Genomic DNA, 13,143 nt, shown 5'->3' with positions numbered 1-13,143 from the left:
ACACACACACATGGGTTCTATGAGTGCAGCTGAGGTGACAGAGCAGTCTGTGTCACACACACACGGGTTCTATGAGTGCAGCTGAGGTGACAGAGCAGTCTTTGTCACACACACATGGGTTCTATGAGTGCAGCTGAGGTGACAGAGCAGTCTGTGTCACACACACACACATGGGTTCTATGAGTGCAGCTGGGGTGACAGAGCAGTAGGTGTCACACACACACACACATGGGTTCTATGAGTGCAGCTGAGGTGACAAGAGCAGTCTGTGTCACACACACATGGGTTCTATGAGTGCAGCTGGAGTGACAGAGCAGTCTGTGTCACACACACAGACATGGGTTCTATGAGTGCAGCTGAGGTGACAGAGCAGTCTGTGTCACACACACATGGGTTCTATGAGTGCAGCTGAGGTGACAGAGCAGTCTGTGTTACACACACACATGGGTTCTATGAGTGCAGCTGAGGTGACAGAGCAGACTATGTCACACACACACACACACACACACACACACACACACACACACACACACACGGGTTCTATGAGTGCAGCTGAGGTGACAGAGCAGTCTGTGTTACACACACACATGGGTTCTATTAGTGCAGCTGAGATGACAGAGCAGTCTGTGTCACACACACACACACACACACACACACGGGTTCTATGAGTGCAGCTGAGGTGACAGAGCAGTCTGTGTCACACACACACACTCGGGTTCTATCAGTGCAGCTGAGGTGACAGAGCAGTCCGTGTCACACACACATGGGTTCTATGAGTGCAGCTGAGGTGACAGTGCAGTCTGTGTCACACACACATGGGTTCTATGAGTGCAGCTGAGGTGACAGAGCAGTCTGTGTCACACACACAAGGGGTCTATGAGTGTAGCTGAAGTGACAGAGCAGTCTGTGTCACACACACACACACACACACACACACACACACACAAACATGGGTTCTATGAGTGCAGCTGGGGTGACAGAGCAGTCTGTGTCACACACACACACATGGGTTCTATGAGTGCAGCTGGGGTGATAGAGCAGTCTGTGTCACACACACATAGGTTCTATGAGTTCAGCTGAGGTGACAGAGCAGTCTGTGTCACACACACACTTGGATTCTATGAGTGCAGCTGAGGTGACAGAGCAGTCTGTGTCACACACACACACACACACATGGGTTCTATGAGTGCAGCTGGAGTGACAAAGCAGTCTGTGTCACACACACACACATGGGTTCTATGAGTGCAGCTGGGGTAACAGAGCAGTCTGTGTCACACACACATGGGTTCTATGAGTGCTGCTCGGGTGACAGAGCAGTCTGTGTCACACACACACACATGGGTTCTATGAGTGCAGCTGAGATGACAGAGCAGTCTGTGTCACACACACACACACATGGGTTCTATGAGTGCAGCTGAGGTGACAGAGCAGTCTGTGTCACACACACACACATGGGTTCTATGAGTGCAGCTGAGATGACAGAGCAGTCTGTGTCACACACACACACATGGGTTCTATGAGTGCAGCTGAGGTGACACAGCAGTCTGTGTAACACACACATGGGTTCTATCAGTGCAGCTGAGGTGACAGAGCAGTCTGTGTCACACACACACACACACACACACACACATAGGTTCTATGAGTGCAGCTGAGGTTACAGAGCAGTCTGTGTCACACACACACACACATGGGTTCTATGAGTGCAGCTGAGGTGACAGAGCAGTCTGTGTCACACACACACATCGGTTCTATGAGTGCAGCTGAGGTGACAGAGCAGTCTGTGTCACAAACACAGACATGGGTTCTATGAGTGCAGCTGAGGTGACAGAGCAGTCTGTGTAACACACACATGGGTTCTATGAGTGCAGCTGAGGTGACAGAGCAGTCTGTGTAACACACACACACATGGGTTCTATGAGTGCAGCTGAGGTGACAGAGCAGTCTGTGTCACACACACACACATGGGTTCTATGAGTGCAGCTGAGGTGACAGAGCAGTCTGTGTCACACACACACATGGATTCTATGAGTGCAGCTGAGGTGACAGAGCAGTCTGTGTCACACACACACTTGGATTCTATGAGTGCAGCTGAGGTGACAGAGCAGTCTGTGTCACACACGCATGGGTTCTATGAGTGCAGCTGAGGTGACAGAGCAGTCTGTGTAACACACACATGGGTTCTATGAGTGCAGCTGAGGTGACAGAGTAGTCTGTGTCACACACACACACATGGGTTCTATGAGTGCAGCTGAGGTGACAGAGCAGTCTGTGTCACACACACACACACACACACACACACACGGGTTCTATGAGTGCAGCTGAGGTGACAGAGCAGTCTGTGACACACACACACACATGGGTTCTATGAGTGCAGCTGAGATGACAGAGCAGTCTGTGTCTCACACACACACACACACACACATGGGTTCTATGAGTTCAGCTGAGGTGACAGAGCAGTCTGTTACACACACACATGCATTCTATGAGTGCAGCTGAGGTGACAGAGCAGTCTGTGTCACACACACACACATGGGTTCTATGAGTGCTGCTCGGGTGACAGAGCAGTCTGTGTCATACACACACACATGGGTTCTATGAGTGTAGCGGAGGCGACAGAGCAGTTTGTGTCACACACACACACATGGGTTCTATGAGTGCAGCTGAGGTGACAGAGCCGTCTGTGTCACACACACACATGGGTTCTATGAGTGCAGCTGAGGTGACAGAGCAGTCTGTGTCACACACACACACACATGGGTTCTATCAATGCAGCTGAGGTGACAGAGCCGTCTGTGTCACACACACACATGGGTTCTATGAGTGCAGCTGAGGTGACAGAGCAGTCTGTGTCACACACACACACATGGGTTCTATGAGTGCAGCTGAAGTGAGAGAGCAGTCTGTGTCACACACACACATGGGTTCTATGAGTGCAGCCTGGGTGACAGAGCAGTCTGTGTCACACACACACATGGGTTCTATGAGTGCAGCTGAGGTGACAGAGCAGTCTGTGACACACACACATGGGTTCTATCAGTGCAGCTGCGGTGACATAGCAGTCTGTGTCACACACACACATGGGTTTTATCAGTGCAGCTGAGGTGACAGAGCAGTCTGTGTCACACACACTTGGGTTCTATGAGTGCACCTGAGGTGACAGAGCAGTCTGTGTCACACACACACACACATGGGTTCTATGAGTGTAGCTGAGGTGACAGAGCAGTCTGTGTCACACACACACACATGGGTTCTATGAGTGCACCTGAGGTGACAGAGCAGTCTGTGTCACACACACACACACATGGGTTCTATGAGTGTAGCTGAGGTGACAGGGCAGTCTGTGTCTCACACACACACACATGGGTTCTATGAGTCTAGCTGAGGGAACAGAGCAGTTTGTGTGGTCCACACACACATGGGTCTGTGCTGTCCTCTGACTGCTCTGGGCCACACCGGATAGTTTCATGTCCAGTTGACACAAGCTCCAGTCAGTAGAAAGGAGGGTGCCTCAAAAGAAATGCCTCTTTTAAGACTGGGCTGTAGGCAAGCCTGTAGGCCATTTTCTTAATGATCAATTCTAGAAGACCCAGCCCACTGTGAGTGCAGCCATCCCTGGGCTGTGTGTGGTCCTGGGTCTGTAAGAGAGCAGGCTGAGCAAGCCAGGGGAAGCAAGCCCGTAAGCGGCGCCCTCCCTGCCTCTGCATAGGCTGCTGCCTCCAGATTCCTGCCCTTCCTTTGATGATGGACGACAGTGTGGAACCTTTGCCTCCTCTACTTGCTTTGGGTCTTGGTGTTTTATCACAGCAATAGTAACCCTAAGGCAAGTTTGGAAAGGCTTTCCCCACCAGTTTCAGTAAGACAATGAACTTGTTTAGTGGCCTGGTAACTACACCACACAGTTTGCAGTGAGACGAATGGGGAGGCCTTGGTCATCCTGGAGAGCAAACACACACAGCTACCCTGGTCAGCAGCCTCACACTGTTGCTACATTTGCAAAACCTGGTGGCAAAGGGTAATTTGGGTCTTTGCCATCCTATGGTCCCTCATCTGTGCCCTGATGGCAGGTGAAGGTTCTTCTAGGGGTGATGCTGACCCTGACAGCCCAGCGCCCTCCCACCTGGCCCTGGCTCTCCTCACAACACGCACAGAACTGTTTCAAGCTTAACTTGCACACTCCTTGAGTATCTGCAACACCAAACACAATTAAGCTAACTTGGAGGGAGGCGCCACACCTACAGCAACCAGGGCCCTGACTATTTTCATGGAAACTTCCTGAAGGGATAATTTCCAGACAGAAAAGCACTTACTGTGTGAAGCCATGATCCTTCAGGATGGACATCTTCTTGTGGGCCTGCTTATCTGCTGGTGGGAGGCATTTAACCAGCACCTCTATGTTAAAGGGAGAAAACCGTCAGAGATTTAGGATATAGCTCAGACAGGGTGCACGCCCTCCCCCTTCAGCTCACCTTCCCTCCCACTGGCCTCCCAGTATAACCAAGCGTGTCTCCTAAGTCACACTAAGTGTCCCCTTCTGGGCAACTCGCTGAAATAGCAGGTCCTTGGAAAGCTGCGAGGTTTCCAAGGCTGAGGACAGATCACAGGACGTGTAAAAGGCAGGCTCTGGCTCCACCAAGCCCATCAACAGCACAGGAGGAACCCGACAGAGGCCCCACTGGGAGACAGGGACAGACAGAGGCTGCTTAAGAACACAGGGAGGGTGGCATCAGTGTTCCACAGGCAGAGCCGAGCAGTCCTTGCAGCAGTGACTGCAGCCACAGAGTGAACACAGGGTCTTACTCTTGAGATGATGAAAGGCTCTGGTTCTACAGCTTATGCAGAAACAAAACCAGGGATCTGGGTGTAATTCTGACAACAGCAAGCCTGCCCTTTCCTCCAGCGAGGGCCTGCGCCTGCCTGTCAGCCCTGCTTCCACTCAGCCAACCCGTAGGCTCTACTACATTTTTAAATGTACAAACAACTAAAAGTGGTTGTTGTTCAGCGGGTTTAGCTGGTCACTGCTACAGTTAGAGCCTCTTTAAGGCACCTGCAAGGCCTCCGTGTAAGGCCAAACTCCAAGCTGGCTTTCTAACTTACTGTACAAGCACCTGCTCTCACCTTTTTTGTTTGTTTGTTTGTTTGTTTGTGGGGTTTTTTTAGGGTGGGTGAGACAGGGTTTCTCTGTGTAGCCTTGGCTGTCTTGGACTCCATTTGTAGACCAGGCCTGCCTCTGCCTCCCAAGTGCTGGAATTCAAGGTGTGCACCACCACCGCCTGGCTAACTTTTAAACAATTAATTGTGCACGTTTATTTTACATGTTGCATGTGTGCCACACTCTTGTGTGAAGGTCAGAGGACAATTTGCAGAAGTCATTTCTCTTCCTCCATCCCGTGTGCTAGTTCAAGGACCAATCCACTAGCCCGCTCCTAGGTTACCTAGCAACCTAATGGCATCACCTGCCACCACAGGTGCCAGCTGCACTTCAGCAGCACACCAGATATAAAGGACCATCACTCCTCCTCCCTCAGCTTCCCTTTCTCTCCACTTCCTGTGTCTAGGGCGTGCCCCTTCCCCCATCTATCTCTCTCCCAGGTCTCTTCCCCATTGCTCTCCCACTGTTTCTCTCTTTTCTTCTCTTCCCAACACCCCCCCACCCCACCCCGCCTCTCTCTCTTACTTTACTCCCTTCCTTCTCCATCTCCGTTTCTCTCTCCCTTCCTCCCTCCTTCCACCTAAGCACTCACACCCTCTCTCTGTCTGTCTCCCCCAACACCCACCCCCGCCACCTCTACACAATAAATCTCTTCATACCAGATCTGTCATGTGGCCTCTGTATCTTTTTATATCATAATACTGTGGGTCCTTAGGATTGCACTCAAGTCATCAAGTTTTGTGGCAAGCCCTTTGCACACTGACCCATCTCACTGGCCCAGTTTGGGCTCTTCTGGCTTTAATCTAAGAAACATAATTGTTATTCTGCGTACAGGGTAGAAAGCATCTCCCTACATGTAAACGCCTCAAGTATGCGCTGGGAAATGAAATCTCTGGCCACGTGCTCGTGCTTAGCTGCTGATGTACTGCATAGTCACTTTCTACGCATTTCTCTACAGTCTTGTTCCATCCACAGCAGCAGTGACATCTCAGTACAACAAAGGTTTCTGTCCCCTCCCAGCCGTGGCTGTCACACTCATCTCCTAAGCAGCGCTCTCCCTAATGCATCTCAGTCGCCCTGAGCATCGGCAGTTTGGCTGCTCTTACTTGAACACAGAAATTCCCATCAGGAAGCAAGCCTAGATCTGCCTGAGAAAGGAGAGTGTTGCCCACGAGGGCTCTGTCCATTGCAATAGGAAGTAACCATTATACTGTGTCAGGGAGGACGCCACTGGCTCCAACCTTGGGGGACAGGAACGCAGGCATGAGGGTTACGGAAGGAGACGAAGCCATACTCCAGGAGCAGCCGCTGGTTATCATGGGGGCCGTAGCAGATGAACACCTCCTGGTGCTTCCTACAGTGTGAGGCTGCGGTGATCTCATAGCAGCCGGTTTTCTCATTGAACGCTGCTTTTACCTACAAGAGAAAGGTATGAGATTTCTCTTCTAGTCTAACAGGCTCACCGAGTTACCACACTAGTTTAGTGATACACAGTTAGACCGGTGATGAGTCAGCCACAGGTGGGGATGCTACTGCTGCCCTGCAGCCTGTTTCCCTCCATCTCACCTCTACCCAGTGGTGAGGGAGGAAGTGCAGCCAAGGACTCTGAAAATAACCAAACATATGACTTCTGACTCTAGTCAGATAAAATCAACAGGAGTTGGTCTGTCACAAACAGCCTAAGGAAGAAAATATGGTGCTGAGGCCTGTTGATTGTGAGACCCTGCAAAGCCTTTACCAGCTCTGTGCTCTGGGTCACAAGGTTTTATTTGTTCATATTCCTTTAAGACTATAAAGGTCTGTGGTAGCTCAGAACCCCAGGCTCCCAGCAGCTAACTACGGTTGTGTTCTTCTATGGGGGTCCATAAGATCACTGAAGTACCAATGTCCACAAACACAGCAATAAAAGCAAAGTAAGGCTGCTGGGGACTGAGTCTTGTCCTGTATTGTATGCCCTGTGTGCCTGATGCCATTCACCAACATCAACCACAGAGCTGTTCACATGATCATATGCCAGAGACCGTGGGAACCGCCTCCTACAGAAGTGGCACACAGACAAGCCAGAGGTCATCCCAGGGACCTCCCTGGGTTCTGCTCCCCATCATAACAAGGTGACATTGATCCCTGCATAGTGGCAAGTCTCTTAGGGGACAGCAAAGACACAGATCCCAACCCAGTGTACCCTAAATAGGCTTCAGGTGAGCTGACAGGGCCTCCTCTCTGCACTCAAGCCTGGCCTTTCTCAGTGCAAACACACTTGTCTCCAGGGTGTGCCATGAGGAAGGGCTGAGGAAGAAGGCATCGGGACTGTCACTAGTGGAGGTCTCTCATGACCACACAAGTTCTCAGGCCTCGCCCTAAGCACTGAGATACAACGGGGCACAGCAAAAACCCTCAGGCTCAGAGTTCATTGAGGAGGCACAGATCTCTGTCTCTGTCTGCCTGCCTGTCTCTCTCCCCTCTCTCTCTCTCTCTCTCTCTCTCTCTCTCTCTCTCTCTCTCTCTCTCACACACACACACACACACACACACACACACACACACACACACGCAGCTATACCCCCAGGTATAAAAGGATGAGGCAGGTTGGAAAGCTGGACCACACCCACCCCTGAAAGACAAGAAGGATCTAAGTCGGCCTGGGTTAATGAAAGGCACCAGGTTCAGCACAGGGCCATGGAGGCCTGGAGGCAGCAAGTACAGAAGCGAAGGATGGCCCGGCTGGGATGCTGAAGAGCTGGGAACTGCGCCAGAGCAGGTGCAGCCTACCGCTTACCTCATGCAGGTTACACCTCCACTATAATTCCATCCTGATTCAAAGCCCTGCTCTACATCTCCACATCTCCACGCTCCACATCAGCGTCTCACCTGCACGTGGGGGCTGTGATTCAGCAGATCCAGGTACGGAGCCAGGGCACACGTGTCTGGCTCTGCGGAAAGGCATTCGTGCCTCCTGGACCTCAGGTACACAGCTCTGGTGTTCACGGTGCACCAGGCCCACAGGAAAGCGTGGTAGGTGAAAATGTTGTCGACAGGCTCTACAAACAGAGGCTGCAGGGTAGAGAAAAAGCCTCTGGAAGACACAAAAAAGTCCTGCACACAGGCTCTCTGCTCGGCTGCCTTAGCCTTTAAAGGTTCCGGAAGAAGAGCGACCACTTCAGGCTCCAAGCAGACCGGGCAGGTGTATGACTTGGGCAAAATGTCCAGGTAAGGCTTCCATGGGGACTGATGACCCGCATGCTTTTCTGAGACTAAAAATGTACACAGAGCCAGCAGAGGAGACGGAGGAGGCTTCCACCTTGTGAAACAGAAAGACAAAGTGGAGGTATTAAAGTGTGGACCCAGGCAGTTTGACTTACTTCAGAGGGACCACACTCCACCCAAGACAGAGCCATCTTTCCTAGGGCTATGCCTCTCTGAAGAGCACCCGACACATTCTGTGTTCCCCCACCAATGCCGATTCTGAGGCTAGTAGGTAAGACTCAATTTGGAAAAAAAAAAAAAAAACAAAATCTTGTCTCCAGCCTAGTTCTCCTGTTGAACGCTTTTGCTGTACACGCGTGGGTTTCATCTTGTAAAGATAAATACTGCAAGGAGCGCAAAGGGCAGGAAGATCAAGAGCTGCACCATCCAACACGATGAGGGCTGGCTCAGTATTTACAGTTAAGTAGTCCTTCAGAGTCGCCCTTTAAGGGCTGGAGAGGTGGCTCAGAGGTAGAGAGCACTGGCTGTTCTTCCAAAGGTCTTGAGTTCAATTCCCAGCACCACATGGTGGCTTATAACCATCTATAGTGAGATTTAGTGCCCTCTTTTGGGCTGCTGGCTCACATGCAGACAGAATACTATGTAAGAAAGAAAGAGTCTTTAGTAACACAAGCTGCATTCCAGGTGCTCAGCGTGCATCTGTGGCCTACATCCTAGATAATAAATCAAAGCATCCCCACCGTAGCTGGAAGCTCTGCAGAAACCACCGTTATACGTTGGTGGAATCCTGTAGGTTTTGTTCCTAAACATATAGGTTCTAATACAAATCAGGTAGCTGTGTTCTGAGAACTACTCACAGGTCAGCTCCTGTGGCATAAACAGACTCAGCAATGTTATCATGATCTTTCAGAGCTCAGCCCCCGGCTACTAAACACTCTATTGCAATTTCTGAAATGCATCGGACAGCCTCCCTCTGCACAAGCCCATAAAGAACCAGTCAGTGAGGGGAGGACAGGGCGTCTACTTGAGTTCAGAAACAGCACAATCTTTGAACCCAATGTAGTCATCACTTCTGCTGAGGCTCGCTCTCACTCTGTCCTGAGGACGCTCCAAAATCAAGGCTCACCACCGTATGCCCAGAACACGGCTCTCAACCTGCACTGCCTGTCCTCCTCCATTCCCAGCTAAAGCTCTTCCCTAATGTCAAATCCATTCACATCTCAAGAAGCCAAGCAGGTGCGACAGGGTGAAACTGAGGCAGTGAACAAGCACCTGCAAGACTTTCTGGGATGGACAGCACCCATTTCACATTCACACCCGCATCCCAGGCAGCCTTAGAAACATCGTTCACGGTGAGCCAAGAGCTAGAGGAGACTACGCCTGCCAGTCACTCCAAGGCTGTCTTGGTCCAAGTCTAGCTGGGTCCTCAGGCCCTGGGCCACAGATGGCAGAAACGTTCAAGAAGCAGCACGGGCAGGCACCAGTGTGCAGGGTGTGGTCACTTACTTCTTAATGTAGGGCCCTAAGGCGCTGCGGATCACGGTGTCTGTGGTGAGCAGACAGCTCTCGGGCAGTGAAATAATCGTCTGGCCCTCCTTGCCAAAGAGAAAGCAGTGTTTAGGACAACGCCCTGAGAGTCTGAGAACTGAATCCCATCCCCTCACACCGAGAGGCCAGCGCGCACACAGTGCAGCTCTGAATGCGAAGCTTCAGAGAGAAGCAAGGACTGAGTGAGGGCCATTCGTGTGACAGATTTTGATTAAGAACTGTGGGAGTAAAAACTTTTGCTGTACCAGGACAACCAGTAATGGTTAGCTTGGGCTTAAAACTTAGTGTGACTAATAAGAGCCCAGCAGCACTGAGGTACAATCTCCCGGGAGGGCAGGGGACACTTCCTCAGGATCAGCACACTGTGGTCCAGTAGGGGACCAAGGTTGCACATCAAGCTGGTATTAGGACTGGGTAAACAATGTGTAAGTCTCTGAGGGCATGAAGGGATCATGAAGAAGAGCTGAGTCCTGGCAATGTGAGACACAGGAGAAGCCACGGGAGGCTTGGCACTATGAGACTCAGAAGAGGCCACTGGTGAAGGTGCAGTCTAGAGACTCCAAAACGCCAGAGATCCGAGGACCACGAGGTGACCAGCAAGGGCAGCAGCAGGGGTAGAGTGGAGCTGGCCTCAGCCTACATGACAAGCTGTATGTGTTACAGGTGGCAGAGCCCAGAGGGTTGTGAGTGAGCCCCAGGAGCCAGACAGTGAGCTACAAGATTAGGGGATACAATGCAGGACTTTGGTTTTGATTAAGCATGACTGTTTTTATGCTTTGGTTCTTCTCTTTAGGGGTAAGAAAGCATTTAACTTTTTTTCTAAGTCTCAAAAAATCTTGTTTATTGTAACAAATACTCATGGCATTCAAGAAAACTCAGAATTTCTTGAAACAGGTTCAAATGTATAAAGCTAAATTAGCCAACATAAAGCATTTTTAAAAAGAAAAGGGGAGCTGGAGAGATAGCTCAATGGTTAAGAGCATTGCCTGTGCCTCAAGAGGTCCTGAGTTCAATTCCCAGCAACCACATGGTGGCTCACAACCATCTATAATGTGATCTGGCGCCCTCTTCTGGCCTGTAGGTGTACATGCCGGCAGAGCAATGTATACATAATAATAAATAAATCTTAAAAAAAAAAAAAAAAAGAAAAAAAAAAAAAAGAAAAGGAATTCAAAACACCAAAAGATACACTCTATATTTCAACGAACAAAATATAAAAATGAAAGCCAACTGAAAAAGACAACTAGGTAGGACATGTAGGAACGTCAGAATCTGTGCACACGACTTCACTGCTACACACATGAAACAGGGCTGATGAGAACCAGAAGTCTTGCAAGACCTACTTAGAGGTTAAAGAAAATTACTGAAAATGTGTCTAAATATTTTATAAATAGTATAAACAAACATAGCCCATTATACTTTGCCTTGTTACAGGCTCTTTCTTAATGCAGCATCAAATCTCCTGCACGTGGGGATGTGCAGGCCTTGAGGCTGCACCCCACTTCCCTACAGTGTCACCTACAGCACAGGTGTGACCAGGCCTTGAGGCTGCACCCCACTTCCCTACAGTGTCATCTACAGCACAGGTGTGACCAGGCCTTGAGGCTGCACCCCACTTCCCTACAGCGTCATCTACAGCACAGGTGTGACCAAGCCTTGAGGCTGCACCCCACTTCCCTACAGTGTCACCTACAGCACAGGTGTGACCAGGCCTTGAGGCTGCACCCCACTTCCCTACAGTGTCACCTACAGCACAGGTGTGACCAGGCCTTGAGGCTGCACCCCACTTCCCTACAGTGTCATCTACAGCACAGGTGTGACCAGGCCTTGAGGCTGCACCCCACTTCCCTACAGTGTCATCTACAGCACAGGTGTGACCAAGCCTTGAGGCTGCACCCCACTTCCCTACAGTGTCACCTACAGCACAGGTGTGACCAGGCCTTGAGGCTGCACCCCACTTCCCTACAGTGTGGTCTACAGCACAGGTGTGACCAAGCCTTGAGGCTGCACCCCACTTCCCTAGTGTCATCTACAACACAGGTGTGACCAGGCCCTGAGGCTGCACCCCACTTCTCTACAGTCTTGTCTGGGTCCGCCGGACAATCAACTGAGACCCTCGGACCCCTAGGGAGAGAATGGGGGACAAGAGATGCAAAGAACGGACAGCAAGTCAAGGAGTCTGATCAAGCTGACAAAACTTTATTTTCCCAGGCTGCATATATACTTTAAAAGCAGGATGTAGGGAGGGGGGTGAGGAGATGAGAAGCGATTGATCTTGGCTGCAGCTGTGCAGGATATCAATTATATCAATTAGGGTCAAGGGGAGGGGGGAGGGGAATTGAGCTCATAGCTAGCCACATTCTGAGAAACCACGTCAGGAACCTGGTTGACTGAGAGCCAGGCCAGGTGGGTGTCTAGGCGACCGTGACCATAGATCCATATCTGGATCATAGATCCAGATCTGGATCATGAGAAGCCGAGAGCAGTAAGGTTCCAGGGTGATTGTGGAGAAGCCTTTGTGAAGAGGAGGAAGTAAAGGAAGAAGGCCTGAGAGGACCTAAGTTTGTGGAGCCAAAGCAGTTGGAGCTGAGCAGAAGTACAAAGCCGCCCCTGGCAGTGATCTACAGAACAGGTGTGACCAGGCCTTGAGGCTGCACCCCACTTCCCTACACTGTCACCTACAGCACAGGTGTGACCAGGCCTTGAGGCTGCACCCCACTTCCCTACAGCGTCATCTACAGCACAGGTGTGACCAGGCCTTGAGGCTGCACCCCACTTCCCTACAGTGTCACCTACAGCACAGGTGTGACCAGGCCTTGAGGCTGCACCCCACTTCCCTACAGCGTCACCTACAGCACAGGTGTGACCAGGCCTTGAGGCTGCACCCCACTTCCCTACAGCGTCATCTACAGCACAGGTGTGACCAGGCCTTGAGGCTGCACCCCACTTCCCTACAGCGTCACCTACAGCACAGGTGTGACCAGGCCTTGAGGCTGCACCCCACCTCCCTACAGTGTCACCTACAGCACAGGTGTGACCAGGCCTTGAGGCTGCACCCCACCTCCCTACAGTGTCACCTACAGCACAGGTGTGACCAGGCCTTGAGGCTGCACCCCACTTCCCTACAGCGTCACCTACAGCACAGGTGTGACCAGGCCTTGAGGCTGCACCCCACTTCCCTACAGCGTCACCTACAGCACAGGTGTGACCAGGCCTTGAGGCTGCACCCCACTTCCCTACAG

General features: G+C 51.2%; 1 protein-coding gene across 6 annotated transcripts in view; it reads right to left on the bottom strand.

The window, feature by feature from the left end:
* SETD4 (SET domain containing 4) overlaps nucleotides 1–13,143 on the bottom strand; it is a 58,593-nt gene that overhangs the window by 33,996 nt on the left and 11,454 nt on the right. For 5 of the 6 annotated variants that reach the window (XM_084801830.1, XM_084801832.1, XM_084801831.1 and 2 more), the window contains exons 5-8: nucleotides 9,860–9,948; nucleotides 8,018–8,447; nucleotides 6,391–6,565; nucleotides 4,308–4,389 (exon numbers count right to left, since the gene is read on the bottom strand). In XM_084801830.1, the coding sequence (XP_084657956.1) occupies nucleotides 4,308–4,389; nucleotides 6,391–6,565; nucleotides 8,018–8,447; nucleotides 9,860–9,948 (776 nt within the window). The remainder of the gene's footprint in view (nucleotides 1–4,307; nucleotides 4,390–6,390; nucleotides 6,566–8,017; nucleotides 8,448–9,859; nucleotides 9,949–13,143) is intronic. The other variant, XM_084801834.1, reaches the window with a different exon arrangement.

Source organism: Acomys minous (genome assembly GCF_964271855.1).
Source record: "Acomys minous genome assembly, chromosome: 11".
NCBI classification, from domain to species: Eukaryota; Metazoa; Chordata; class Mammalia; order Rodentia; family Muridae; genus Acomys; species Acomys minous.
The sequence above is the reverse complement of the archived record's forward strand: the minus strand, read 5'-3'. Positions and strand labels throughout refer to the sequence as shown.